The sequence below is a fragment of the Epinephelus fuscoguttatus genome, linkage group LG11 (genome assembly GCF_011397635.1).
Source record: "Epinephelus fuscoguttatus linkage group LG11, E.fuscoguttatus.final_Chr_v1".
Classification (NCBI taxonomy): Eukaryota; Metazoa; Chordata; class Actinopteri; order Perciformes; family Serranidae; genus Epinephelus; species Epinephelus fuscoguttatus.
Genome location: NC_064762.1, coordinates 6,447,786 through 6,475,096, shown reverse-complemented (window position 1 = coordinate 6,475,096; position 27,311 = coordinate 6,447,786). Strand labels below are relative to the sequence as shown.

The 27,311-nt window shown below is 42.9% G+C and overlaps 2 protein-coding genes across 3 annotated transcripts in view; both read left to right on the top strand.

Annotated features, from left to right (window-relative positions):
• Nucleotides 1–27,311, top strand: part of agbl5 (AGBL carboxypeptidase 5) — a 370,120-nt gene that overhangs the window by 156,132 nt on the left and 186,677 nt on the right. The window lies entirely within an intron of this gene.
• On the top strand, nt 5,987–17,887 carry tbx18 (T-box transcription factor 18). 2 transcript variants are annotated; one of them, XM_049590141.1, is made up of 8 exons: nt 5,987–6,472; nt 7,852–8,011; nt 8,491–8,592; nt 9,897–10,068; nt 11,179–11,346; nt 12,364–12,428; nt 13,781–13,875; nt 16,050–17,887. In XM_049590141.1, exons 1-8 carry the CDS (start codon nt 6,238–6,240, stop codon nt 16,589–16,591), a joined length of 1,539 nt encoding a protein of 512 aa, XP_049446098.1. In that variant the 5' UTR covers nt 5,987–6,237; the 3' UTR covers nt 16,592–17,887. The 2 variants fall into 2 exon arrangements, with proteins under 2 accessions (XP_049446098.1, XP_049446097.1); XM_049590140.1 differs by having other exon boundaries at nt 7,849–8,011; nt 16,050–17,886.

The window sequence follows — 27,311 nt, the reverse complement described above, 5'->3', positions numbered from 1 at the left end:
TATAAAAGAGACGTCTGTTAAACTATTGACCGGACCTCAAACTGCAGACAAGATCAGCTATGACTCTTTCTATTACGATTTTTTTATTCATAGAGGTTTATAATTGTGAAACTTTCCTTGAGCTGAGAAAAGCATTTTAAAATCTGTGACGTCAGCACAATGTTAAGTCTACAAGCTGAGTGGGAACTCATGAGCGGGAGAAAGTGTGCTTCACTGTTTGTGGAGGGGAGCAGATCTTTCTCGGGGGGTGTCATGGTGAAGACCCATGCAGCAGAATCAAGTGTCTAGATAAGCTCAGGGCTGCTGTTCGACCTTATGAGAGGGCCATGTTGATTGAAGACTGCAATAAAGCCATTGTTGGTAAACGGCACCTGAACTCCTTGCTGTCCTTCCTTCAGCAGAGTGGTTCGGATTGCTAGATGCTAGTTAGCAGCTAATAACGAGCCAAGCTAAATTAATGCAAATAAGCCAGCATAACACTAGACATCAATATAAATCTATGTGAAGGACACTTAGTGCTGCAGGCATGATGTTTTTTTGTAGGCTGACCAAACAGCCAATGAGATTTTTCCATTGGATTTTGGATTATTGCTGAAAATAAGCTCAGACAGACGTTTATGATACTTACATTTTGTTAGGCAAGATAATCTTGACAATCCTCAAACGTAAAAAGCTAACATTAGGCTATAAATAAACTGGTGGCATGAGTTAACATCACCACCACAACAAGGCTGTAAAGCTTTGCTCAACACGATGATGTTCTTGTCTTTTGTCGGACACTTAAAGGTTTCAAAATTTACGAGTGAGGTATTTACTGGTGTTACAGAACAAATGTAAAAGTCTCCTAAGCTCACCCACAGACCTTATTTAGATATCTATAACCAAAACCTATTTGAAAACCAATGCTTTTGAGACAAGAGAACCAGGAGCATGGATGGATTACTGAACGGGCCTGAGGGGCCCAAAGTTTCAGGGGCCACTGGCCTTCACCTGCAATATATCACTCAAATGAACACATAGTGACCAGAAAGAGAGTCAAAATGACCAAGAAGATGCAAAGGAACCGCAGAGACTCCAAACAACAAACAAAAGCACAACAATTATTACTGTTAAAAAGGATGAAGACACAGCTAAATAGTTTTCTTTTTCTTAGCTAGGCTACAACGTGTGTTTGCTAGCTGAGACACTGGCGAATGAAATCCCAGTTTGGGATGCTTGTTCTCTTCAAGGTTGGTTGTCATGTTGTTCTTCGTGTTGTTCTTTATATTGCTGTACAAAAATAAAAGCACACTAGGAGGAAGTGGTGTAAGGTAGTTACGATGAGTCCCAGTGCACATTATTAGGACAGGCCCTGGTGTATTGTGACTGACATCAACATACATATTACCCAGCAATCATCACTGTATATCTGAGAGAATATCAAAGAAATGAATCATTTAATTAAACAGTTTTTATAGTTTATTTATGGATTTTACAGCTTATATAGAAAAAGCATATAATTCTGTTTTAGATTTGATTATCTGAGGACATATATAGCACATGGCACTGTTTTTAATAATTTATCTTTGAACGCAGGTTTATTTCCAAGGTGGTAATCTGAATATCTTGCAAGGGCCCGCTCTCTCCATGGGGCCCCAGTGCAATCTATATACATACATGCCCGAAACAGCAATATGGCATCGTCTTGCACATGATTTAAGAGACCTGACACCGGATGTCAACATCAACATACTCTTTACCCAACTTTTTTTTTTTTGTTTATGTAGAATGAGTATATAATTTTGATATACTGACAGAGATGGGTTTGACTTTTTGAGGGCATCTATAGCAAATGGCACCATTTTTTAAATAAATATGAGTTCTTTAAATAAAAGTGTCTTTCCGAGGTTTCTGCCAGAAAAATCTGAGACACCAACAGCTTTCCTGCCGTCTGGTAAATTTTCATACACTGATTTGTGCCTTTTCTGCATCAGCTTATGATGTAAATGTCTCTAATGTTGTCAAAATAAAAGTCCTCTTCCTGTTTTTGTTGGGGGGACAAATGCACATGTTCTAAATATGTTGATGGGGATGTGTCCCCTGTGTCTCCCCACCCTCCACCCCCCCAAAAAATACACACCTATGCGTAATGATAGCTTTTGAGGGATTAAAATCAAAGTAAAAAGTGTGACGGCCAACCTCGAACACACACACACACACACACACACACACACACACACACACACACACACACCTTCTCCCCGCCGCTCATGCCACTTCCGCCATAAAAGCCCTGGCAGTGCTCCACGTGCCCATTAGCACGCGCTAAATAACTGTTAACAATGTATTACCCAGACTCCCCTGCTACACGCGCGCACCCTGCCCGGCGTCCCTTCAAAGCTCGCAGGTAATTATGTCAAAGGTTTTTAATAAACAGCCTATTGAGAGTTCAGTGGGTTCCGCCCACGGTCACGGCGACAAACTGGAGCTTTAACGCGACACTTGGTGAAACGGTGACGCGCTCTGATTGGCTGAATGACACCCGGAGCTGTTAGAAAGCACCAGGTACACGCGCACCTGCACGTGAGCCTGTCATTTGGGCCAATTTGCAAACAAATGCTGCTGAAATTATGTGTATTACTGTGGACTCAATAAATATTATTAAGCCTTTTTTATCAACTGAAATGTTATCTGCTCAAAGTAAATCCTTATTAATTAATTAATAAATTATTTAGTAACATGCTTATTTTTCAGTGTGGCACAAAATGGCGGTTTAAGGCTCCGCAGTAATAAATTAAAGCAGCAGGCCGAGCCAATTACATCAGCACAGCAGCAGTCTGTCGTGGTCACCCTTTGATTTACACTTCTTTAACTAAAAATAACCTATTTGAAATTTTCCACACACGGATAAAAGTCTGCAGGTAAATACTGAGCTTACAGACTTTTTTCCAACCAAGTTCCGGTGCTGACAAATTGAGACACTCAACAGAACTGACAGGGTCTAACACACACACACACAGTCTGCAAGAAATAAACAGCATGCGTTCAAATACCTAAGAAATTAAACGTGCATTAAAGGCCAAAGATTTTCTTCCAGTTAATGTGCAAACCGTTTCTCACAGAGGATGCACAGAGCCTGGATACAACACAGAGGGTCTGCAACAGAGGGTTCCCACTGTGTTTAGAGCCAGACAGAGACTGTGGATCGACGCCTGCACGGACACAATGAAAAAAAATCAGCTTATGTATTTCTACAGGCCGAGATGGAGCTTATTCTACAGTCCCACCGCCACTTCCGGTCATCTTGGCCACAGACAGAGCTATAGAAGTGACTGTTTCTAGATATTATACCACCTATTTGTTTTATATGTGAAGTCACACCTGTGGTCAAGTTTTTAAAGTTTTATTACTTCAGTGCTTTTGTTTATTGCTTTATCCCCGTTGTGTTACGTTAAAATCTTTTTATTATCACTCTGAAATTATTTGACCTATTATATCATGAGGTATTAAAGGATCACTGGAATCACATTATGGGACCACAGCACCTGCTAACGTAATACATAACTAAACGAAAAAATAGTAGCATTATTTTATTACAAAAACGCATGTACCATTATCTGCAGAGCTACACGAGATATCGCTGCAACGAAACTGTGTTTCTCGGTGGTGACTGGATGAAGCCAACTGTGTGTCGGCCTAATTATAATGAAACAGTAATGCGATTAATGAGGCCCGGAGTCCTTCTGGTGCACGAGCCATTTATCCAAACTGTTAAAGGCCACGAGAGCTTAATGTAAATGAAATGTGATATAATTATTGTATTATTAAATATCAATAATACATTTTGAAATACGCAGAATTATTATTATTATAATTATTTAATAATTATCTGTTTTTATTTTATTATTTGATTATATATTTATTTATCTGATATTTTTTTCGGCTTTAAATTATTTATTTATTTATTTATTTTGTCTTTTTAAAGCGCCACAATTAAAGTCAAAGTTTTATTTTTCCACCATGATAAAATAGGAACATGACGACCGTCCCTGATTTATTTATCTTTATTTTATTTACGATGGTCAGTACATTAATTTCCTGCAACGCCAGTTTAAACTTTTGTCATATTTCAATATGTTAAAATAAAAACAAGCTATTAAGCTAAAACATTTTTTAATTCACGCCAAGTTTTCGGCTGATTGTGAATCCGAATTCGCTCAAATATAATTCAGAGGAAACATAATTAACGTGGTGCTGTTACTAAATCATCCTCCTGGTTATTGCTGTTTATGAGAAACATTTCTAAAAGTTAACAGTGTGTTTCAGGAGAAGTCCTGCAGCTCGAGTTGAATCCAAACTGTAACCAACATTAGATTTAATTCTCACGGCGTCATTAAGACACGTCACATTCCTCAGTGTCCCGCGGGGAGCGAAACACGCGAGGCTTTAGATCTGATAACTCGCGCGGATATGGGCACGGAACCTTCCTCTTGACGTCCAATCATTTACACTGAATTTATGCCAATAAACGATGGCGACGGCTTGTTTATTTAAGCAACAAGCCACGAGAGGCCTCGAGCCTGCGGAGAGTTTGGGAGGAAACATCACTGAAGCAGAGAAGGCCTAATGAAACCCTCATGTCACTAATGGCGTTTCATATAATCAGAAAGAATTATTATGTCAATACTTTAATAAATAACTAAAAAAGAGACGTTGCTAGGCAACATATTAGCAGATTAATGCAGTGGCTGCTTCATTAATATGTGAAATATTGTATATTGAACTGTTCTGCCGTCAGGTTGTGCTCACTGCAATCTAACATCAAGAAATCACTTTCAGAAACCCGCCTGCGCACACACGCACGGCCTCACCGCCTTGTTTATTTACAGCCAGGTTCTCCCCATCCATATGTTAACGCCTGCACGCGCGCCCGCACCAATGCGCTTTCCCCGCGCGACCACACGCTCATTTACGTGCGAGAATCCACCTCGTGTCTCAGCTGGTTTTATATTTAATCACCTTTATTATCCTGAATCTGCGTCACGACCTGAAATCTGTTCATTTATTTTATTCACTGACGCAAGAATATTTCACTCACATTTCCAAACCAAAATAATAAACAGCATCTTTAAGCCCATAATAATTAATTATCATTAAATCGACATCTTTAACCTGAAGATAAATCTTTAATGTATTTATGTATATGTGCAGGCTGAGCCAGCAGTCGTTACAGGGCCGCAGAGGCCCGGCAGTGCTTGTGATTAACAGCTATAGGTTGTGCTGCAGCTTCATTTCCTCTCAGCCATGGTTCATTTTTTCAGTACAACATTTGTGATGTCAGAGAGAAACAAGGGCTGGGATTTGTCAGGTTTTGCCAAAGTGCATGACGTTTGTTTGTTGTTTGTTTTGTTTATTACATACAGCTTGTTATAATAATTTTATGAAGTGAAGTTTTGGTTGTGTGGGAATGTTTCTGCAGTTGGAAACACGGAGCATGCTCGGTGACAAGGTCTGGAGAGCTGATAAGACTGCTGCTGTTTCTGAAATTATATTTTTTGTTCAAGGTGTATTAAAAAGAAAAAAATAAACTAAATTTGAACAAATATTTTCATGGGCCATGATTACATATAGGGGACCAGCAGAAGATAATGCCACAATGACTCTCACACGTGCACAAATTTGCTGTAGGAGTAGTTTATCTGCAGGTTTGAGGCCACGCGGCCACCGTCCAGAGGTACTAATGGTCAGATATGCAAAGCATGTCGTGCCGGTGTGTGAAAATGCGCGCGATGCCCCCAGAGAGACGCTCCTCGCGCTCCTTCACCCTGCAGACATGATTCATTCACCAGCTCCACTTTTACCCCATAAGGCGGCACGAGCGGCCCCCACAGCGGGCGGGACCACGGGAGAGTTCCGGGGGGCTGTGATCACTCGTGATTGGTTGCTGTGCGCTGTGACTGACAGGTCCCCCGCTCCGGCTCTGCTCTAAGCTCCGGTTGTTGACGCTCTCCTAAAGTCCGCACGGCTCTCACGGATAACGGAGACGTTACTACAGCTCGTCCCGGTTCCCTCTGTGTCCTCCGCTGTCCGGCTCCAGAGGCGGACAACACGCCGCATAAAAGGCACCGGACTGTCACTGTGGATTCCCCCCGTGTTTTCTTTTCACCAACTGTCCGTGTTGTGAACTTTTCTCGCTCCCTGCAAAGCTCGTGACGCCGTCTCCTCCCTCTCGTGCCTCTGGTCCCGAGACCGAGGGAAATGGCAGAGAAGCGGCGGTCCCCGTGCGCGCTGAGCGTAAAGGCGCACGCGTTCTCCGTGGAGGCGCTGATCGGAGCGGAGAAGAGACGCAGGACGGCCGGGCAGGATGCGGTGTCCCCCGGGTACGAGGACGGGACTGATGTGTCTGATCTGACCGGGAGCCCGGGGCCGCGAGCCGACAGAGCGTGCACCAGCGACCGGGGCAGCGAGGCGGAGTGCGCCAGTGACGGATCCCGTAAGTAAATAACAACAACAAAAACATAATAATGATGATAATAATAATAATAATAATAATAAAATTATATAATAAATTATAAATAAGGACAGGCTCTTTATATGGCAGCATCACCATATTAGTCCTACCTATTATTTTGAAATAAATCTAAAATAAATCCCATGTTACATACAATTATAATTTCTCACTGTAGACTGTAATCGCTGTCACATCTTTCTACTATTATTCGGCTAATTATTTAAAAGGCTACGTGCATTTTACTAATATTAATTTTCAAGAAAACGATTTAAACTTGCTCTGATTTTCCTTTTTAATAAAAATCAGCACTGTTTTCTCCATCAGGATCACGCATGCTCTCTTCTCTTCTCTATCGCTGAGGAAAATTAAATAATAAGACGCACAAAAGTAAAACAATGCTATCCTCCGGTCACTGAGCCACACAGTGGAAATGTGATATCATATCGTGGCCCCTGGTCTAGTAAATATGAGTGGTGTGAGTGTGACTAATGTGAGGCGCTTTATGAGTTGTGTTGCAATCATAAACACGCCAATTAGCAGCGTATAAAGGCAGGAAAGTGCCACGGAAAAGGATGCGAAGAGCTCTGCAGCAGAGAAAGAGGCACAAACCCGAGCGGCCCTGACAAATTAGGATTTAAATCTGCTGCACGTTTTAAAAAAGGCACTTGGCTGAGTGGGCTCGTCTTTGTGTTCGTTAGGCCCACGTCTAGTGTCCATAAATTCCCACCACCTGGCGAGGCCTGTGTGGAACAGCGCAAATAACAACAGCGGTGAGACACATAAACACCACTATTAGGGTGTCCTCTCAACATATCCTCCAACCCAAGTGCTCCATCATGAAAACCATTACACTTCCTACTGGGACTGGAAGTGGAATTCAGTTATGAGTGTACAGTAAAGTTGCCATTTTTCTACTGTATCATAATATACCATATATTCAGTAATGAGCAGGGTGACTTTAGTTTGAAGACATAAAAGTGAAATAGTCTGACAAAATCATGAGGCTGCTTTAAAGCATTTTAATATCCTTGCAGTATAAATAAGTTGCAGTGTGTGGGAACATTTGTGACTTTTTCGTGGGCTGCTGAAAGTTGTTTTTTATCATTGCTACACTCACTGCAATGAGACCATTTAAATGATGTATATGTGCATTAATATACCCGATAATAAGTCATACTCATAAGGGCTGTATGTCAATGCAAAATGTGTTCTATCTAACGTTATAGCCGTGTGTGTGCATTTAAAATGTATTCTGTTTTTTTCTGAGTCACAAGACGCGTAATAACATCCTGCACATGTGAACGTTTGGGCCTCTGTTGGTGTTAATATGTGTTAAATGTCACGTCTCTCCGGTGCAGCAGAGAGCGAGGACGCGCTGCTGGAGAGCCCGCAGCCTGCAGCTGTGTGCACGGCGCCGGTAACCGGCAGCGGAGAGGAGACCCGGGTGGACCTGCAGGGATCAGACCTGTGGAAACGGTTCCACGAGATTGGCACGGAAATGATCATTACCAAGGCTGGACGGTGAGAGCCTGATGCTCGGGGGAAAGAGACTGCTGAAGAAAGAGTTGTGCTACACTGGGGGAAAGGAGCTTATAATAAAAGCATGCAGACAAATATTTAATATATTTGTTCAATTTATTGCAATTTGCACATGCGCAGGGAAGCGCAGATACACTGGGATTCTTGTGCGTAATTCTCAAAATCAGCTTTGTAAAAGAAGGAGGCAATTAAAATATAAAACAGTAAATAATAAAATAAGAGTCATTAAAACACTGACAAATAATCTATTAAAATAAGCCACTAACGCAGATTAATCAGCTGATTTGACAGAGCTGATTATTTCTCACAGATCTAACAGGACGACAGTTTAACAGCCTCCTCTGTTCCAGCTTTATTTTTATATCAAACTCGAGTAATAATGAGTGTGTGTTGTAAATCCATGTCGCCTGAAGCTGATCGGAAATCTCCAATGCTGATGATTTATTTGGTTTTCCTGTCAGGCGGATGTTCCCCGCTATGCGCGTGAAAATTACGGGCCTGGACCCACATCAGCAGTATTACATTGCCATGGATATAATCCCCGTGGACAACAAACGGTACAGGTAAGACGCGCATTTGCGCACACACACACACACACTCCACAATGCCTGCCAGTGTTAGAAGATGTTATGATGCTTTTATACATTTAAAAATGGCATCTGAGACAAGTCTGAATAAAATATAAATATCAGAGTGAGTGTAAATATAAGAGAGGTACAGAGGAGGCCTATGACCTCACATGCATGTCCTATAGCACCGGAACATTACAGTAATTGTCGTTAGCATGTATTCTTAATTTAGACTCCATACACACTGATCCTGGGACAACCCAAGATTTTTCAATTGTGCAACCCCAGCTCTGTCTCCACAAATGGCGCTTGGCAGCGGGCTGCTGTCACGGCGGTTTTGCCGTCCCTTTTGGAAAAAGGCCTTTTGGATGCCTAACCTCTCCACCCTCACGGGTCAAACCGACAAATGCCGTTATAACGCAGAAGAAAACAGCGTGTTACTGCAACGGCGTCAAACGCAGCCAAGTCTTTGCATGCTATACACTGCAGCTCTGTCATTTCCAACGTCCAGCAGCCGTTTATATGTGAACACATTTTTAGCGGCGCGGCGGAGTGACGAGTGACACAGAGGACCTGTTATTGGGCCAGGCTGACAAGATAGCGCACAGAGCCAGGGAGGCGACCTGCGGAGGAAATGTGGCGCTCACATGCGCGTCTCAGTGCAGAGCTGCAGGCGACAGCGCGCCGCACAGAGTCTGCAGCTCTGCACTCAACCAAACGCTGAACAGCAGGTGATGAACGCACCTTGAGCCAGATGAGGAACTAATTAGTCTGGGCTCTGGCTGAAGGCTGCGAGACTTTAAGCCTCAGCTTTAAGCTGTGACACATTTAATTGCATGTACTGAAAATAGGACAAATCAGCTTCAGGCCTGCTGTAAAATCAAAGACAGTTGATTTGGTTTTGTTCAACTTCTTTATATTAAATGTTGCACACAAGAAAAATAAGTTTATGTTTATTAAAACAACGTGTGTTTTTTTCTGTGTTTAAATGTGCGATATAAATAAAGTTATAATTTTAGGATATAAGTGGCTCAAATATGAAATCTGCAGGACAGTTAAATTACAGAGTCCTGTTATTCCCGTCACTGATATTCAATCCTCGCTCTTTTCCGACTTTTTAATAAAGGTCTCTGCTTGTGATTATTATTGATCGCTGCTGACAAAATCTTTTTTGTGGTGTTTTTTTTTTTTTTTGTTTGATGAAAAAAGAAACAAACTTGGGGACATTGTGTTCATTTACCTCCCTCTGCGTGTGCGTGTGTGTGCGTGTGTGTGTGTGTGTGTGTGTGTGTGTGTAGGTACGTGTACCACAGCTCCAAGTGGATGGTGGCGGGGAACGCGGACTCGCCTGTGCCGCCCAGAGTGTACATCCACCCGGACTCTCCGGCCTCAGGAGAGACGTGGATGCGTCAGGTGGTCAGCTTCGACAAACTCAAACTGACCAACAACGAACTGGACGATCAGGGACATGTGAGTGACACAACCAAGACTGTCTGGAAAATAATATATAATGCTATTATATGTCTGTGATAGGCGTGGGTATATTTTTGTATTTGTACCTTTTTAACTTATGTAAAGTGTCATTGTATCACCATAAAATGTATATATTATTATTTACAATTAAAGCCTCTTTAACGTTATGATAACAATATTTAATATACAACTCAAACACTTGATCTAACGTTATGAAATCTTGTTGTATCTCAGTGTTTTAGTTTAATTGTTGAAGCCGTTGTGTCATGAATATGTTCTATTTTCTAATTGATTTTATATAAATATATATACATATATAATCGTGTCTTTTAGCAGAGAAATTATTCTGTTTCCTGCCCAGTGACTACAGATGAAAACTAGCTTGTAGCTAACTCTGGTGCAGCTAAGTAGCTGCACTGTCCCTGTTAAATAAATAAATACAAAATAAATAAATATATTTATATATTTTTTTTGTGATAATTACACTACTCTTTTTGTATTATTTGAAACAGTTGTAAATGTAAGAATTTAAAAGTCAAATTTTATGAGACAAAAAAGCCTGCAACTGAATTTTTCTGCAGTAATAACAAGAAATATGACAAATATTAAAAATGTAGAAAAAAAAATCACAATTTTGACACTGCTGCAGGGCAGTAATTATAAAATATATTGAGGGGGACACATCTCCTCAGATTTAAAATCTTCTCACAGTGTTCCTCAATATGTTGATTAAATAAATTACCAAAAAACCCACTGCTATGATATGCATTGCTGTCGAAAATAATCAATAGGAAGTGTGATCCTGATCATAAACAAAGTTATTATTACGATTCTAGTATTATGTACTGCAGGTCTTTGAGGGGCGGGGGCAGACCTCCTGGCAGATCTGGTCCCCCTCCCAGTGTTGACTCCATGGCTTCGGCCTTACATTGTTGCCAGCTCCATAACTCCCCGTCTAAGTTTGCGGTCTCTCATATGAAAAACTGTGGATGTTTCTGTGTGTGCAGGTGCATTTATTAACACGTGCTATTTTATAGCTGTGAATAAATAAGTTTAAATCACTGTTGTGTAATTTAAGCCTGACAGATTTTCCCCCTCCCTGCTCAGATCATTCTGCACTCCATGCACAAGTACCAGCCGCGGGTCCATGTGATCCGTAAGGAGTGTGGAGAGGAGTTATCCCCAGTGAGAGCCATCCCTGCTGGGGAGGGCACCCGCACCTTCGCCTTCCCCGAGACTGTGTTCACCACCGTCACAGCGTATCAGAATCAACAGGTAACACAGCTGAGCTCCACACCAACACATTTCCTCCTAAATCCAAAGCCGCTGAAACGGCCAACGTGGCCAAGAAACCCAGCAGTGCTGCTCTGAGTGGAGCCGCCAGCAGAGCGCCTGTTACAGTTTGTTTTGTAGTTCCGTACCGTTTATAGTGACTAACTAGTGATGACTGATAAGGGTTTAAAATAAACGTATGCAGGTCTTAATGGAGCAGCTTCAGCTACGAGTTTCAAACAGAACGGATGATAAGAAAAGTTAAATAAAAAACAATTTCTGAATTGTAAAAATTTTGTTTTGCACGCTGGTCAGGGCAGCATTTTAAAGGCAGATTCTTTTGTGAGTGTGTGAGTGTGTGTGTTTTGCAAAACAGAGATCGAGAGTGTGAGAAAGTTCCCGCAGTTTTGCCTGGAAGTGTTTTACCACTTCTACCAAGGAAATGTTTATTGGATTGATTGTTAAAAAATAACCTTGTTTCTCACTCTAGCTGATTTTTGGAGTAGTTTTCTATGTTGCTTGAGCGTCTCATAATTTCTGAATTTTCCCACCAAATTTCAAAGCTACTGGTTTTTCTGGATTTTTGCAATGTAAGCTTTGAAGTAGGATGTTAGCCGGGGTTGGTCGGCCCACAGTGCAGGATGGCTGAAGTCAGAACATGGTGGCGATGCCTATAAAAAGTCCCTTTGGATGCGGGTCACAGAGCTGGGCCTTAAACACCACCCACAGCCTGGGCAGCCCTATGGCAGCCCCACAGACATGTGCGCACACACACACATGCACAAAGTCACATATATGTGCAAGAAAACAAGCACATGCATGTAGTCTGATATATATTTAATGTGAACAAACAGCACATTTGGCAGAAACCATCACATTAATGTACTTATTTATAGATCTGACTTATTACAGACAACGAAAATTATTTGGGCTGGAAAAAACATCTTCCATTACACAGTGTGTGTTATCATGGACTGGATTTTTTTGGGGAAATAATTAGAGTCTTATTTTACTTTTCAGATTACAAGGCTGAAAATTGACAGAAACCCGTTTGCCAAAGGCTTCAGAGACTCTGGCAGAAACCGGTGAGTTCAATTCAACCACAGAGATTTTCACATTATCTAGTGCATTAGGGGTAATGTGGGATGCATGACTGCATTATATTCTGGCTTGGTTGTGGTTTTTGTCACGGCTATTTCAGTCTGATTTTATGGGGAGCAAAGCTTTGTATTTATTTATTTTTTTCAAATGGAAAACGTGCAACAGCCTCCCCATTAAATCTGTCCTAAATGGCAGCACAGAAATTGACTCAACTGAACAGACGTGGCACATATTATTATGATTTCACCGTGTTAAACGGTGATGCATTTTCATTTAAATGTGCTAACTTTAAAGGCACATTAATCCCCACAACTGCACAGTTACAGGCACAAGCTCCGAGAGGGAAAAATCTAACCTCGGCTGCAAACCTAAATGGAGCGTCAGATTCCAGTCGGCCTCGAGAACATAAACATCAACAGCAAAATAATAAAAGTCAAGAGTGTCCTGAAGAAAATCTGTATAAACACATTTCTAAACATATATAAACACAGCATTAAAACAACATGGCAGTAAAACTCCAGCAGTCTCCAAACAGCCACTCCCCTGAGGCCTCACAGAAATCATTAGAGAGGAGGGGAGAGGAAGGGGGAGAGCAGGAGAAAGAGGAGGAGAGGGAACGTGCGAGACAGAAAATCTGAGAGGGAGGAAGGTAGAGAACAGCAAACTGGATAACCCTGACAGCTGACCCTATAAAAGTTAAACTCAGGAAGGCCGAAAAGAAAAAGCTCCCCTTAAATATTACAGGAAGAGTTAAGCAGTTTGCTAAATAAACTTCTGCTCTGATAGGCTGCTTTGGAGCACACACAACCGCTCCGGGCAGCTTGTCTAAATTATCACCGTGGCTACAACCCCGCGGGGGGGAGGACTTTTATCCTCACGCTAACGAGGGGTAACAGAGCACTCGCATTACCCCGCCACAGCAACCCTCTGCCCCACCTAGAGGAGGAGGGAGACGCAGATTGGGGGAAGGGGAGTCCCACCTCATAAATCCTTGCTGCGGCTTCCTGCTCCTTCGTCCTGATTCGCCCGTAAAAGCCGTGTGAAAGCAATTACCTCCGAGCACCCGGCTGGCAGCAGCCAATCGCAACATGGCGTTTATGCCCCTCATTACCTGTGGTCTCCATGGAGACAGAGAGAGAGGGCCCCACGGGCGACTAAGATGGCCGCCAGGTGGTTGGCGTAATGTGAGGCATGCTGGGAGAGGGCGGTTGCAGCTGCATCGGTGACTAAACAAAGTGCGAGACGAGTGGTTCCTGCTCTGAGTGGTTTTCTGATGATTTGTAAGTAACGTTGTTGTGTGTGTGTGTTAACGTGTGTATTCGTGTGTGTTTTACAGGATGGGTCTGGAGGCCTTGGTTGAGTCTTATGCGTTCTGGCGTCCATCTCTGCGAACGCTCACATTTGAGGACATTCCTGGCATCACCAAGCAAGGTAGAGTCAACTGACAGGAGCTCTCTGGAGACGGAGAATAAGTCACGACATCCAGCTTACGAGGCAGTCTTTGTACGAGAAAGTTGTTGGCATTGTATGTTTCTGTTATCCATGGAAACGTTTCATAGGCATCATATCAGTGTTTCTAAAGTGATGTTATATATGAGCCGACTTTGTCATCCGGTGGTGTAGGAGGGTGGTGGATGGCGTGTGACAAAGGCGAGACACCTGCCAAGCTGCAGACCAAGACCAACAAAAAACAAAACTAGTCGTGTTTCCAACAGGCAAACATGGGTGTTTTTCAGCAACCCGTTGCTGTTTTTAGAACCGGTCATAGTGTAACAAAAAACAGTTGTTTTTTTTTTACAGAGAAATTGTGCCACCAAAACCAGTATTTTAAGCCAAAACATGATCGTTTCCTAACCATAAGCAAGTTGTTTTAGTGCCTGATCATAATCACAGCGTTCAAATGTAAAGAGACCTACGGACGTACAATTGCAACGTATCTGTGGTTTGCAGAAACGTACGATGCCAACATTTTTTCTGGTTATTGGGTTGAAGCCCATTCCACCCAACTTCTGACAAACACACTGATGTTATTTGGCCGGCCACAACAGGTCCTTGTCTGGTTAATGTAATAAGGTCATTTTCAGGGACGACTGATAACAACATTTCAACTCAGTGCTCAGTTGTTCAGAAGTAATCTGATCGAATTTTGGTTTTCAGATTGGATCAGATCTTGAAAATGGGTCATCTGATCATATAATCCAGTTTTAACTTTTTTCAGGATCAAACCTTCAACGTGTGTTGTCAAAAACATTTTCATAGGGTTGGGATACCTTTGATGCAAAAAAAATCTGGATTTTCCTGATTGCCACAGAAGGCTGGATTCAGGCAGCGAAATGCTATAAAAAAAATTTAAACTGGTCAAACATAAACAAATGAAGTACAAAATATAAACAGATGTATGACAGCTACAGTGATAAGGAAGATAAAGTAGACACTGCAGGCCACCTAATAGGCTTTTCAGTAAAGACAAAAAAAAATGATTTTGTTGTCATACAATAATCCCCCAAATAGCTGTCAATATCAAACAAAAACTACTTAATTTTAACTTTCATTTATCGTTTTATATTAATAAGAATGACTAAGTCAAAAGTAGTTTGTAACAATTGCATTCCCAATGCTGCTTCCTGTCTCTACAAAGCACCCTGATGCTGGCTGTTCTACCGGTCGTTCTTTAATCAGTCAGTAGCCTAAATTATGGTACAGTCACATTTAGGGCACCTGTTACCCATTTGACCATCTCAAAACGTTTGCAGGCCTATCTGGATCAGGGTGATCCAATCTAATGTTGCTCTGGGAAAAAAAAAAAAAAAAAACAGCACAAAAGTAGTTGATCCAGGAAAGCAAAACGTGAGGTTTTAAAATCCAGATCATTCTGATTCAGATTAAATATTTAGCACAACTGCACCCAGGGTATGTGTAAATACAGAGGACTGATCCAATACCTGCGCACTCCAAAAATGTTAAACCAGTAGACCTATACCTCACTGTGTAGAACTCACTGGAGGTCAGGCAGCATTACATGAATACTCCACCCTTCCAAATGAGACTCGTTCTGTGTAACGTTTAATTTGTGAAGAAAACTTTGTTTTTCTCGCATGCCAAAGAATCCAAAAACTGAGAAAAGTCACAGGCAGCCGCATTTAACAACTGCAAAACTATATCAAAACATCCACTCACAAACCCTCACACAATTCGTGCAGTGACTCCATCGACTCAAACAGTAGTTTTACCTCACTGAGCCTGAGAGCTGCTGGTCTACCTCTGCCTCCATGTGTTTGTTTGTGTTGCTGTGTGACTTTGGTGTTTTAAAAAGCTAGTTTGGATTCATAAAATTCACACAATAACACAAACAAATTATTTGAGCTTCAGGCCAGCAGCTCCTGCTCCTTCAGCGTGGTAAAATTACAGCTTTTGTCAAGGACGTTTGGCTTTGAAAAGAGCACAGGTAACTTCCACTTTTAGTTAAGTTCCCCATCAGAGGCTGTCTGAACATATGACTGTATAACTGAGACTTGGATGATACTGCACGAGTTGTCTAGTTTTTGAACAAAACAACTCATTTGTTTAGATTTAGGTTTCACTTTTCTGTTTTTCTGTTTCTTTAGGAATCCCAGGAGCTCACGGTGGGATCGGACCAACATCTCATCTGCTCTCCACGTCCCCGTGCTCCTCACCTTTCCAGGTCTGCCCTCTGAGCCCGCCTGACTACACCTGCAGCCGACCCACACACCCGCTCCATCGTTACAGCAACCCCCCAGAGCCGTTCCCCCCTCCCAGAGGTCCATCAGCGTATGAAGGCGAAGGATTCTGTTCCCTGCCCCTCCCTGCCTCTCAACTTGGCTATCTATCCAACCCCACCCCGCAGGGCTACGCTGGGCTTCGCCTCCACACACCGCCCTACAGCCTGTACGGTTACACATTCCCTCCGTCACCACGCCTCGCAGCCAGCCCTGATAAAATGGCCGCCGCTGCCACTGCCAATCATCAGAGTGCCTTCCTTGGCTCGTCTCCCAGTGGGACTCTAACGGACAGTCTGGGCGTACTCAGCGGAGGACAGCAGGGCTTCTTGTTTGACTCCCGGACTTTAGGACTGGCAGGTAGCCAGTCGGGAGGTGGGGCCTCACAGGTCACTGCCCACATGGGCTGAATTTGACTCCGGACATTTCACGAAAAACAAAATGACACCCTGGAACGGGTGTAAGTTGCTTTTCAGAACGAATTAATCATCCATGTGCTGAACAAGCATCAGGACAAACAGAGAGGAGGGACAGATGATGCCATCGTCTCTGTGAGCATAAAGAGCTCATCAAAGCTCCTTTTAACTGAAGGAAATATTTTTACCAAGTTCGTATCGTTCAGTTATGTTCTCTAGGACATGCATGTGCAGCTGCGGTGGTCACTAAAGGGAGAAACTTCCTGCCGCTTTGGATACAGAGTCCAAACGATGTAACCCAGTGACTGAACTGGAACTGAAAATGGATTGGGCAGAAACTGGGCTGGCCCAGGCACTCAAAGCAAGCACTTCAGTCCCTGGCAGGAAGCCCTGAAGCAGTAACTATTAGACTCACACAGCATTTTACATTGCCTCCGTGAGCTTGCCTACTCTGGATGGAGTTACTGAACACTACTTTTAAACTTGTTTTTATGGGATACATTGACTAAACTCCTTTTGTCGATTAGACTCTGTGTCATGCCTGGTGGTGTTCTCCATCAAGTCTTTGGAATAACAAACAGCTAAAGTCCATCCAGTTACATGCACTACAGGCAGGGCCTTTCACCACTCAGACTTTAAACACAACTTTTACACACAACACCAGGAGCCTGTCACATATTAACACGATGACATCACGGCCATGAGAGACCGTGGGAGATATCCCAGTGACAGTTATGGACTGACGAGGTTAAAGCTGTGGGAGGATGATGGATGACGGACTGATCTACATATTCTGAGTCTGGTTTGACAGACGTTTACTTGATGCAGCTGTTTGGACGTCGAGCTGAAGTACATCTTCCCTTGTGTGACACAGACATAACTGCACATGACGACTCTGTACATAGCGGGAAGGAGGGAAGGCGGGCGGGAAGAGAGATGTGTATATAAAGGGCTGTGTGACCCTTCGCACTTAAAAACCCCCTATGCACCTGCTTCTGCTCTTTAGACCGGGTCAGGTACGCAACAGCCAACCCTGAACTTGACCGAAAAGCTTTTCTTTGCAAACACGCGCTATATCAGCAGCACGCCCTTTGGCCAAGGACATTAACATGTTCTGTGACCTTTTTGAGCCAAATAAAATATATCTATTCATGTCACAATGTTAATATGTAATCAGTATCTTACTAATTTAACTGATTTGGTGTTGTTTATTAAGGCAGTTGTGAACATACGTGTGTGTGTGAGTGTTTTCTTTACACATTTTTTTTTAAAGGAAAGCAGTTACAGTGCTTACAATATAATATTTCCTTGTGCAAACAAAGACAGAGGACTGTGTGTGTTGTCCCTCATGTATGTGCATGTGTGTGTGTGTGTGTGATAGAGCAGTCATTTACTGGGGTTGTTCCACAGGCTCTGGATTCCAGAGAAATGAAAAATACCACAAGAAAAAAAAAAAAGAAAAAATACCACAGGAGACAGGGAGAAATAACAACTCTTAGCACACACACGTACACACACACACACACACACACACACACAAATAACACATCGTCCTCATTGTGTAATGGCCGTGCAAACTAATACCTACAACTCTGCCGAACCGACGAGTCACACGAGGCAGGGTGTGCGGTGAATGTGGATGTGGGTGTGATGGTGCGGACATGTGTGAGTGTGCACATTTGTGTGTGTGTGGCAACAGGTGGTTGGGTTGAGTGTGTGTGACCTCACAGTCTCAAAGTTCATGTAGATCCCTGAGAATTGACCCCCCACTCCACCCTCCTCCTCCTCCTCCGAAGTCATACAACTCTGCTGAAAGCTTCGCCAAGATTTTTCAGAAAGCTGTTTGCTTTGTCGTTTTAACCCATTTTACCACCTGAACAAGCACATCGACTAACGGCTCCGAGAACCCGAGACAAAACACAGAAAATTTTCTCCTCTGCCTCGAACCCAAAATAAATTTTGAAAAGAAAACAAGGCAAGTACCACACTTCATCTTTTGGACTGGCTACTTAAGAGCCTAATGTTGGCAGTGAGGACTCAGAGAGAATCATTTAAAACACAAGACAACAAAAACTTCAGCAGCTCCCCAAATTATACAGTGTTTTATATTTATATCATCTCTGTGGAATAGTGTCGGGTACCATTTGCAATTCGAGTGATACTGGTCCCTGGAATTTGGTACCAGTACCCAACAGTACAATTTAGGTATTTTACCTTCTCTAAAATAAACAAGCTGCAGTGGTGACATAGTTGACAAAAATGTAATTCTGCCTTTTGGCTCTCTGCTAATCACACAAAGAGCTAATCTTCTGTCTCTGCCTGTGTGTGTGTGTATGTGTCTAGCAGTGATACTGCGCTGATACTAAAATAATGTGGGAAAGAAAGAAGACCAGACACTGAATTTTTCGCAGCAGACTGGTGCTGTAGTGATAACTTTGGCTGCTGGAAAGTTGCTGATTGATTTAATGTTAATCAGTACTTGGTAGTACCGACATAATTCAATCACTGCCCTTAAATGTACCAAGTTAGGTACCCAACCCTACTGTGCAACCAAGAGATTACAAAAAACTACAGCTAGAGTTGCAAATAGATCTGGGAATTAACTTCTGAAAACACTCCTTTCCTGAACAGGATCCAGTCCACGCTCCATATTTGGTCCGGACAGGGACTCACACAGGCAACCCTCCAGTTCCCAACCCAAGTCCCTATGGACTGAACTACTAGCCATGTTTCCATCAGCCTGTTTAGATGCGCATCTAGAAGTATCGCATTGGAAAATTATGATGGAAACGCCAAAATTCGAATTAAAATCCCCTGATTTGCACAAACTAAAATACGCTCGCTTTAGCCGGGTTTTGGTTGATGCGAAAAAAGTTGATTCGCAAAACGGGGGATGGAAACAGTTATGTTCGAATTAAGTCTGACGTAGCATACCTCTCTCCATGGTGATCTCCACACTCCGGGTCGGGAAGGCGGTAATGCATTCACAAGCTGGTTGCCAACCGCCAGAAAACATAGAAGAAGAATGCGAGACTTGTTTTGTTTCCGGTTCTGCGGAAAAGTCGCGCGAGTTCATAGTTTTCACCAAAGTCCGTACATTTAATGGAAACACACAGGATTCGTATTTCTTTTAATGCACATTTCCCAATGATTCAAATCACTTTTGGATGGAAACATAGCTAATGTTTCTTTTCAAAATACACTTCCGTTTTCACAGTTTTACATTCAGTCTCTTTCCAAATAAACGCACTACAACACCAAAAATTTATGCTTTTTTCCTTCAACAACAAAAGCACATGGTTGGGTTTAGGAAAAAACACAACAGGGTTTGGCGTTAGAATCTTACAGGAAGCGAACACCAGCCTCTTGGGTGAAAGTCGGTGGTTGTTGGACCCATCCACCACCCCTCTCTCCCTCCCACCCTTCTCGGACTTTTGCCCCTGAATTTAGGTTGCTGTCCGGCTACGTTTCCCCTGATGCAAAGGCCAGCTTTTCATTGGTGTCTGATGCCGGAAGTCACCAACAAAGCGCTGGTATTCAACGACTTCGGAGTGAGACCAGGTTGTCTGGTCAAGGAAGTCCCATAATGTCAATACAAAAAAAGAAGAAAGAAAGAAATCTTGGAGCCAACAGCTGGGTTACAGTAGACTAGATTCTGCTAGCCAACTCTCGTGATTCAATCGTCACAGCAGTTTGTTGCTGTAGTGATAGTTCTGGTTTGCTATGAAGCCAACGGAGCAGCTGCGGAGCTCAGTGGCCGGCTTCAGGACGCTTCCGCCTCTTGTCTGAAGTTAAATCTGGCAGCTTCGTGGCGCTCCTTTGCCGGCCTCAGGTACCAAAATTTGCAGTGATGGATTTAATGTGAATCAGTACTCCATAGTGCCGATGTAATTCGGTTGGTACTCTTAAAAGTACCAAGTTCAGTACCCAACCCTACTGTGCAACAGAAAGATTGCAAGAAACTACAGCTAGAATCGCGAATAGATCTGAGATTGAACTCTCAAAGCCATTTCGAACTCACACTGTACACAATTTAAATGCAATTAGTTTCTTAATTTTATTTTTTAAGGTATGGCAGTGGTCATACACAAATGATACCTGTGTATACGACCACTGTAAGGGGCTGTACACATGCCACAATTTTGCGCTCTCTAATCTGAAATTTAAATTGTCCGATAGGTCACAACTGTACAGCATACAACACTGCAGAGCTGCACTTGTTGCTAAACTTTGATCTGTTAATTTAGCTTTGCAGGAACCTGATTTTTCACCTTTCCCAAGTATTTATCCCAAAAGTTGCTGACTCTCTGCTGCTGTCACCCGTTTCCTCGCCCTCAGTTGTCTCCTGTCACTCTGAAGGTGAGAGGTGCTGACGAGAGGAGCACATGTGAGGGGGGGAGGGGAGAGGATGGAAGAGGGGGGAGGAGAGCTTATTTTAGAACCCAGGAATGATTGGCTTGTTGTTTCTGAGTGACAGGGGACGGGCCCCCTGCCTGGTGCATCCGTACCACACACACACTGGAACAGAAACACCGACAGAAATATGCACATTTACACACAGTGCTAGTTTAGTCTCCTTCAGTGCCTTTGGATATGTGGCTTTGTAAGAGTTCTGATTTAGGGAGGATAGATCAAATTTAAATCTACATCAGGCACACACACTCATATATTCACACACACACTCCTGCATGGTGTCAGTGGTCCGGTGATTCTCGGCTAAAGGTGGGGACATTAACACTTGTGTATGACCAGGTGCCGACGTGACAGATTTGACACGCTATCCGCCTGGAGAAGGAAGACAAGAAGGGAGGACAGAGGAGGGAGGAGGGACAGGGAGGCAGCATAGGGCAGGGGCACTATGTGTGTTTATATGTGTTCAAGATTTGTATAAAGTTATCAGTTATCTAATCTGCTGTTGGCGATGTCTTTGGGGCAGAGCAAGCACACATTAGTTCTCCCTCATTTAATTGTTGTGATTTTCTCTACATTCAAATACAAGTAACCTCATATATATGTAAAACACATTGTCACTCTGACCTCGTCACATATCGACGTTTTTTCATGGACTTTCAATGTCCAGATAAGACGCGCAAGGTACCCTGGGTGTGTTGGTTGTTGATGTTCTGGGACGCCGTGTCAACTTCAGCCTCTTAAGGTGCAGACACACCAAACCGACAAAGAACTAGCAGTGACGAAAGCCAACTGTTGCGTCTTCTACATCGCCTCAAGTCGCCCTGTGTCAGTTGCATTTGAACACACTACATGGACTACATCCGACAGCCAAGTAGCACGTACGTTCTGCGCCTGCGTGAGAGAGAGCGGAGTGAGAGTGGTACATCCTGTCAGCCGAGGGGTTTCCTATCTGTGCAGCCGAGCACCGCAGCACCTCCACGGACTATTACATCCAGACGGTCCCGGTGTTTCCTCCGCAGGCTCCACTTCACTCAGCTGCCCGATGAACCTGCTGCTTCTTCCCACTTTAACCTGAATAACAAACCAGGGCTCTGTGCTCCAGTTGGATCCAAACGGAGAGCCAGGGCTAGCTCAGAGACTAGCGGAGGCTAACTGGCTGTGCTTCCCTCTGGTCGTGCTGCGGCTAACGCTCCGCTAGCCTCACAGCTAGCTCCGGTTTGTTATTCAGGTTAAAGTGGGAAGAGGCAGCGGATCTGTCGGGCAGCTGAGTGAAGTGGAGCCTGAGGAGGAAGCACCGGTTAGCCCCGGTTTCACTACAGGCAGATTCACTCGCTACAGGGGCGAGGGACTAAAACCTGAACAGCCAATCAGAGTGATCTCTCTCACCGACAAGCTCCGCCGCCGATTCAACATGCTCAATCGGCTGAAAAGCCACCGACGCCGAAATGCCGACAGTGCGGGACACACCGCAAAAACTAGGGCGACAGACGCTCACCGACGGCCCGACTTTGGTTGACATGCATTGTCTTCTTTCAGAATACACTTCCATTTTCACAGGAAATTTACAGTTTACATACAGTCTCTTCAAAATAAAAGCAGCAACAAAAGCACATGGTTAGATTTGGGAAAAAAGAACTTGCACCACCCCTCCCAGCCACTCTACTTGGATTTTCGCTGCTTTAACATTCGTCCTTGTTCTGTTGTGTTTCCCCCGACGTTGTCGAGCGCTTTTAAGCTATAACGGCGACTAGCCGCGCATCATGCTGACGTCAAAGGACAGCGTTTTTGTCAGTGTCTGACACCGCAAGTCACTGCCCAAGCACCGGATTTCGATGACCAGATTTACATGTACACAGGGAGACCTTAGAATCTATGGGAAGATTGCAGCATTTTTTTTTCTGCTTTTTGCTGCCGTTGTGGCGAGCCCAAAGAAATTAGTTGCTGAACTAAATTGGAAATCAGAGTAGGGCTGCCACGATTAGTCGACTAATCGATGACTAATCGACTATTAAAATAATCGGTGACTATTTTAGTAGTCGACTAACTGGTTTGAGTCATTTTTTATAGAAAAGTACTATAAATGTACCCCAAAATACTCTTACTGCAGCTTCTTACGTTCAGATATTGGCAGCTTTACACACTCTCCCATGACAGTGAACTAAAACCCTTTGGCGTGAGTACGAAACAAGACATTAGATGACGTAATTTTGGGGTTTGGGCGAGACAGACTGTCATTTTTCAACATTTTAACACATTTTTCGATGAAATGATTAATCGACTAATCAAAGAAATAATTGACAGATTAGTCGACAATGAAAATAATCGTTAGTGGCAGCCCTAAATCAGAGTAATCAACATTTTAATTGAATCAACTTAATATGTCTGAATCAGGACATCAGTATTTAAAGTAGGTAGCTTGTGAAGTTTGGTCGTTATTTGAGTTCTGATATATTCAATTGATATCTTGTATGTTAATTTATCGTTTAGTATGTTATGTCATCTTCAGGTTGTAAACAATAATTTAAAAAAACTGTATGCTTCTGCCCTCTCAGACAGCAAAAGATGAATAAACACCTTTGAGTTTGATTTATTTTATCCTTTCGTTACTTACAAATGTTGAAACACAGATCTCACCAGTGTGATCATTCTAATACTTGAATTTCGAGGGAACACGTTTGCTCATACATGACATTTTACAGGGCTATAATTTGTGGTACTGCTACATTTAGCAGGTATCGTTTTGTGGCATATTTTTCAGAGGATAGTCGTGAGTAAATGGTGCCTTACCTGTACTGGCTGGTAGAGAAGAAGTGGATTTGGCTTGTCACCTTAAAACTTTTTTTTTTTTTTCATCTGGTATTTTAATGTGTCATCGCAACAAGTTTCACAGTAATACAACCACTATGTTTAACGTATCAGCTTTACTCGTTGTATCTATTAATATCTAAAGCAGACAACTCTGATTTACTGTTATCATTAGCTGTACATAAATACACACTTTGCGGTGCTGCCAAAGCATCTCATCATGACACTGAATACCCCCAAAGCTCCGCGGCATCAAGCCAAAGCTGAGAGACATCAGTTTTCATTTTAGAGTGTGTTTGCATGTGTGGGTATGAATTCACGCCAGCTCAGACATACCAATATGGTCATACACTATAAACGGGAAGCTTAAATGAGAGAGTGAAAAAAAGAAAGTTCTGGATCTACTGACTCTGTTGATTTACAGATTATAACTGTATGTTGTCATGACAACACTAGATATGATGGTTTACAAAATACGTTTTTACAAAGCTATCTGTGCCTACACACACGTAAGCACAGACGCACACGCACACACACACACACACACACACACACACACACACACACGCACACACGCACGCACACTCACACACTGCTTGCATTGCTAAAATATGAAGTCTTCCATTTTCCACTTGTCACTTGGTGCTGAATATTACAAGCACCTACAAGAACTCCTGACCATTCCTGTCAAAGTGTTTACACAGTTCGGCACATGAGCTCAACGAATCAACACCAACTCAAGCGCTCTTTAAAGGAGCAGTTCACCCCAAAATAAAAATATTTTTCCTCTTACCTGTAGAGCTGTTTATCAGTCTAGATTGTTTTGGTGTGAGTTGCAGAGTGTTGGAGATATCAGCCGTAGAGATGTCTGCCTTCTCTCCAGTATAACAGAACGAGATGACACTCTGCTTGCGGTGGTGCCATCTAGCTCTATTATACTGGAGAGAAGGCAGACATCTCTACGGCTGATATCTCCAACACTCAGCAACTCACACCAAAACAATCTAGACTGATAAATAGGACCCCTATTACCACAAAACAGCCCTGTGGTAAATGTGTGGTTAGGTTTTAGGCACAAAAACTTCTTGGTCATGGTTGAGGAAAAGATCATATTTTAGCTTAAAACACCACATCTGGGAGGCACAAACCCGGCAAGAAAAGCAGCAATGTTTCAGTGAAAACCAATTGTTTTTCGTGGTACTATCCCCACTGATGGGAAGTAACAAAACATCCAGGGTTGGAGTCTAAAAAGCCGCTAGAAACACACTGATGGGTCACTGCAAAGACCCATGTTTGGAGTCTACAAAGCTGAGAGAAACACACTGACAGGTTGCTACAAAACACCTATGGTTGGAGTCTACAAAGCTGATGGAAACACACTGACAAGCTGCTACAAAACACATATGTTTGGAGTCTACAAAGCTGATGGAAACACACTGACAAGTTGCTACAAAACACCTATGTTTGGAGTCTACAAAGCTGATGGAAACACACTGACAAGTTGCTACAAAACACCTTTGTCTTGAGTCTACAAAACTGATGAAAACACACTGACAAGTTGCTACAAAAAACCTATGTTTGGAGCCTATAAAGCTGATGGAAACACATTGAAGGGATGCTACAAAACACTCACATTTGGAGCCTAAAAAGCCGATGGAAACACACTGACAGGTTGCTACAAAACACCTATGGTTGGAGTCTACAAAGCTGATGGAAACACACTGACAGGTTGCTACAAAACACCTATGGTTGGAGTCTACAAAGCTGATGGAAACACACTGACAGGTTGCTACAAAACACCTATGTTTAGAGCCTATAAAGTTGATGGAAACACACTGAAGGGATGCTACAAAACACTCACATTTGGAGCCTTAAAAGCCTATGGAAACACACTGGCAGATTGCCACAAACACCAATGTTTAGAGCCTAAAAAGCCAATGGAAACACACTGGCAGATTGCCACAAACACTAATGTTAGCTAAAAAGCTAATGGAAACATACTGATAGGTCACTACAAAACACCTATAAAGCCGACAGAAACACTGCAATAACTTGCTAAACAACAACCAGTTTTGTCGTTTGTTGGTCTCAAAGAGCAGGCTGCAGCTTGGCAGGCATCTCACCTAAGTGACTCACCATCCACCGTCCCCTCCACCTCATGATGACAAAAGTCAGTTCATACATTGTCACTTCAGAAACAGTTACATGATTTGTGAAAAATGTGCAGATGTAACATATTCATGATTTGCAGAATTGTACAATGTCACATAGGAAAGAAGCAAGCACTCTCAAAAATAAATCCACTCAACAGGTGCACGGCCAAAAGCAGCAGAAAAAAGAAAAGAAGCCAGCACTGTGTCACACTGAAGAAGACTTTCTGTCGAAACGTCTGTGTTTCTGGTAACGCCACCCAAGTTGGTTTATTAAATTTACCAAAAGGACATTCGTGAGTGCTGGCTTCTTTTCTTTTTCCAGAATTGTACAATGCCAAGATTTTTTTCTAGTGACTGGGCTTTAAATAGCACCACAGGTAAGAGGAAAACTGCCCCTTTAAAATGATCATACTGTATACTGGAGACTTTCTGAGCCAAAGGAGATACAATATAGTGTTTCATCAGAGACATATTTTAATAAATTGGATTAAATTATTGTGGCTTACATTAAAAGTGAGCAATAAGCAATGAAAGTGTAAGAAAACATGCTGCTGATGAGAAAACTGTTCACTGGCATTGCCTTAAAATGTTCCCCATGTACAGAATGATGGTCTCTGGCATCCTCAAACACTGAGTCTTAGTGAAAGTGGAATAAACCTATTTACCATATCTTTCCTCTACACCCGCTGCCTCTCTTCCCTCGGGGAATTGGCTACCCCGAGCACTCAACACAGAAGTTAGCATTTGCATAGAGGCCAGTTATGTGGTTTTAGCGTCCTGTGTGATTGAAGTGAGCATTAGCATACGGGCCGACGAGGTGACCACGTGGTCGAGCGTGCTCAGAGGGGAGTTGTGGCCTGCTGTACGTGACCGAGCATATGAAGCGGGGAGTCCACAGGTGAGGTCATGTTGGGCAGTGACAAGAAAGTTCCCTGAAGCACAAAATAAGGTTTGGCACAGACACTAGCAACCGTCAGAGGCAAAAAAAAAAAAAAAGAGGTCTGTTTGTATCTGATGAGCAGCGTATTAGAATTACAAATGGCGGTTTAGACACACTTTATCTTGAAAGAAAGGAAAAACCTCAAGTTTCTTCGAGACAACAGAACTCTGAAAGGTTTCTCAAACAGGAATTTTGTAATGACCTTTAAATACGTGTCAACACTGTGAGTCAGCTGGATTTCAGTGAACGACGTTCTCTGAGAATTCAGGATTAATTTGCAGCGTTTCTCACTTTAAGGAGCCAGAGATTTATGGAGGACAGAGGACAGGACTGAATATTGGAGCAAAGAGGCTCTTCTTCCCCTGCTGCTCTTCCAGGAAGTGCACCTGTGCTCTGGGGGGGG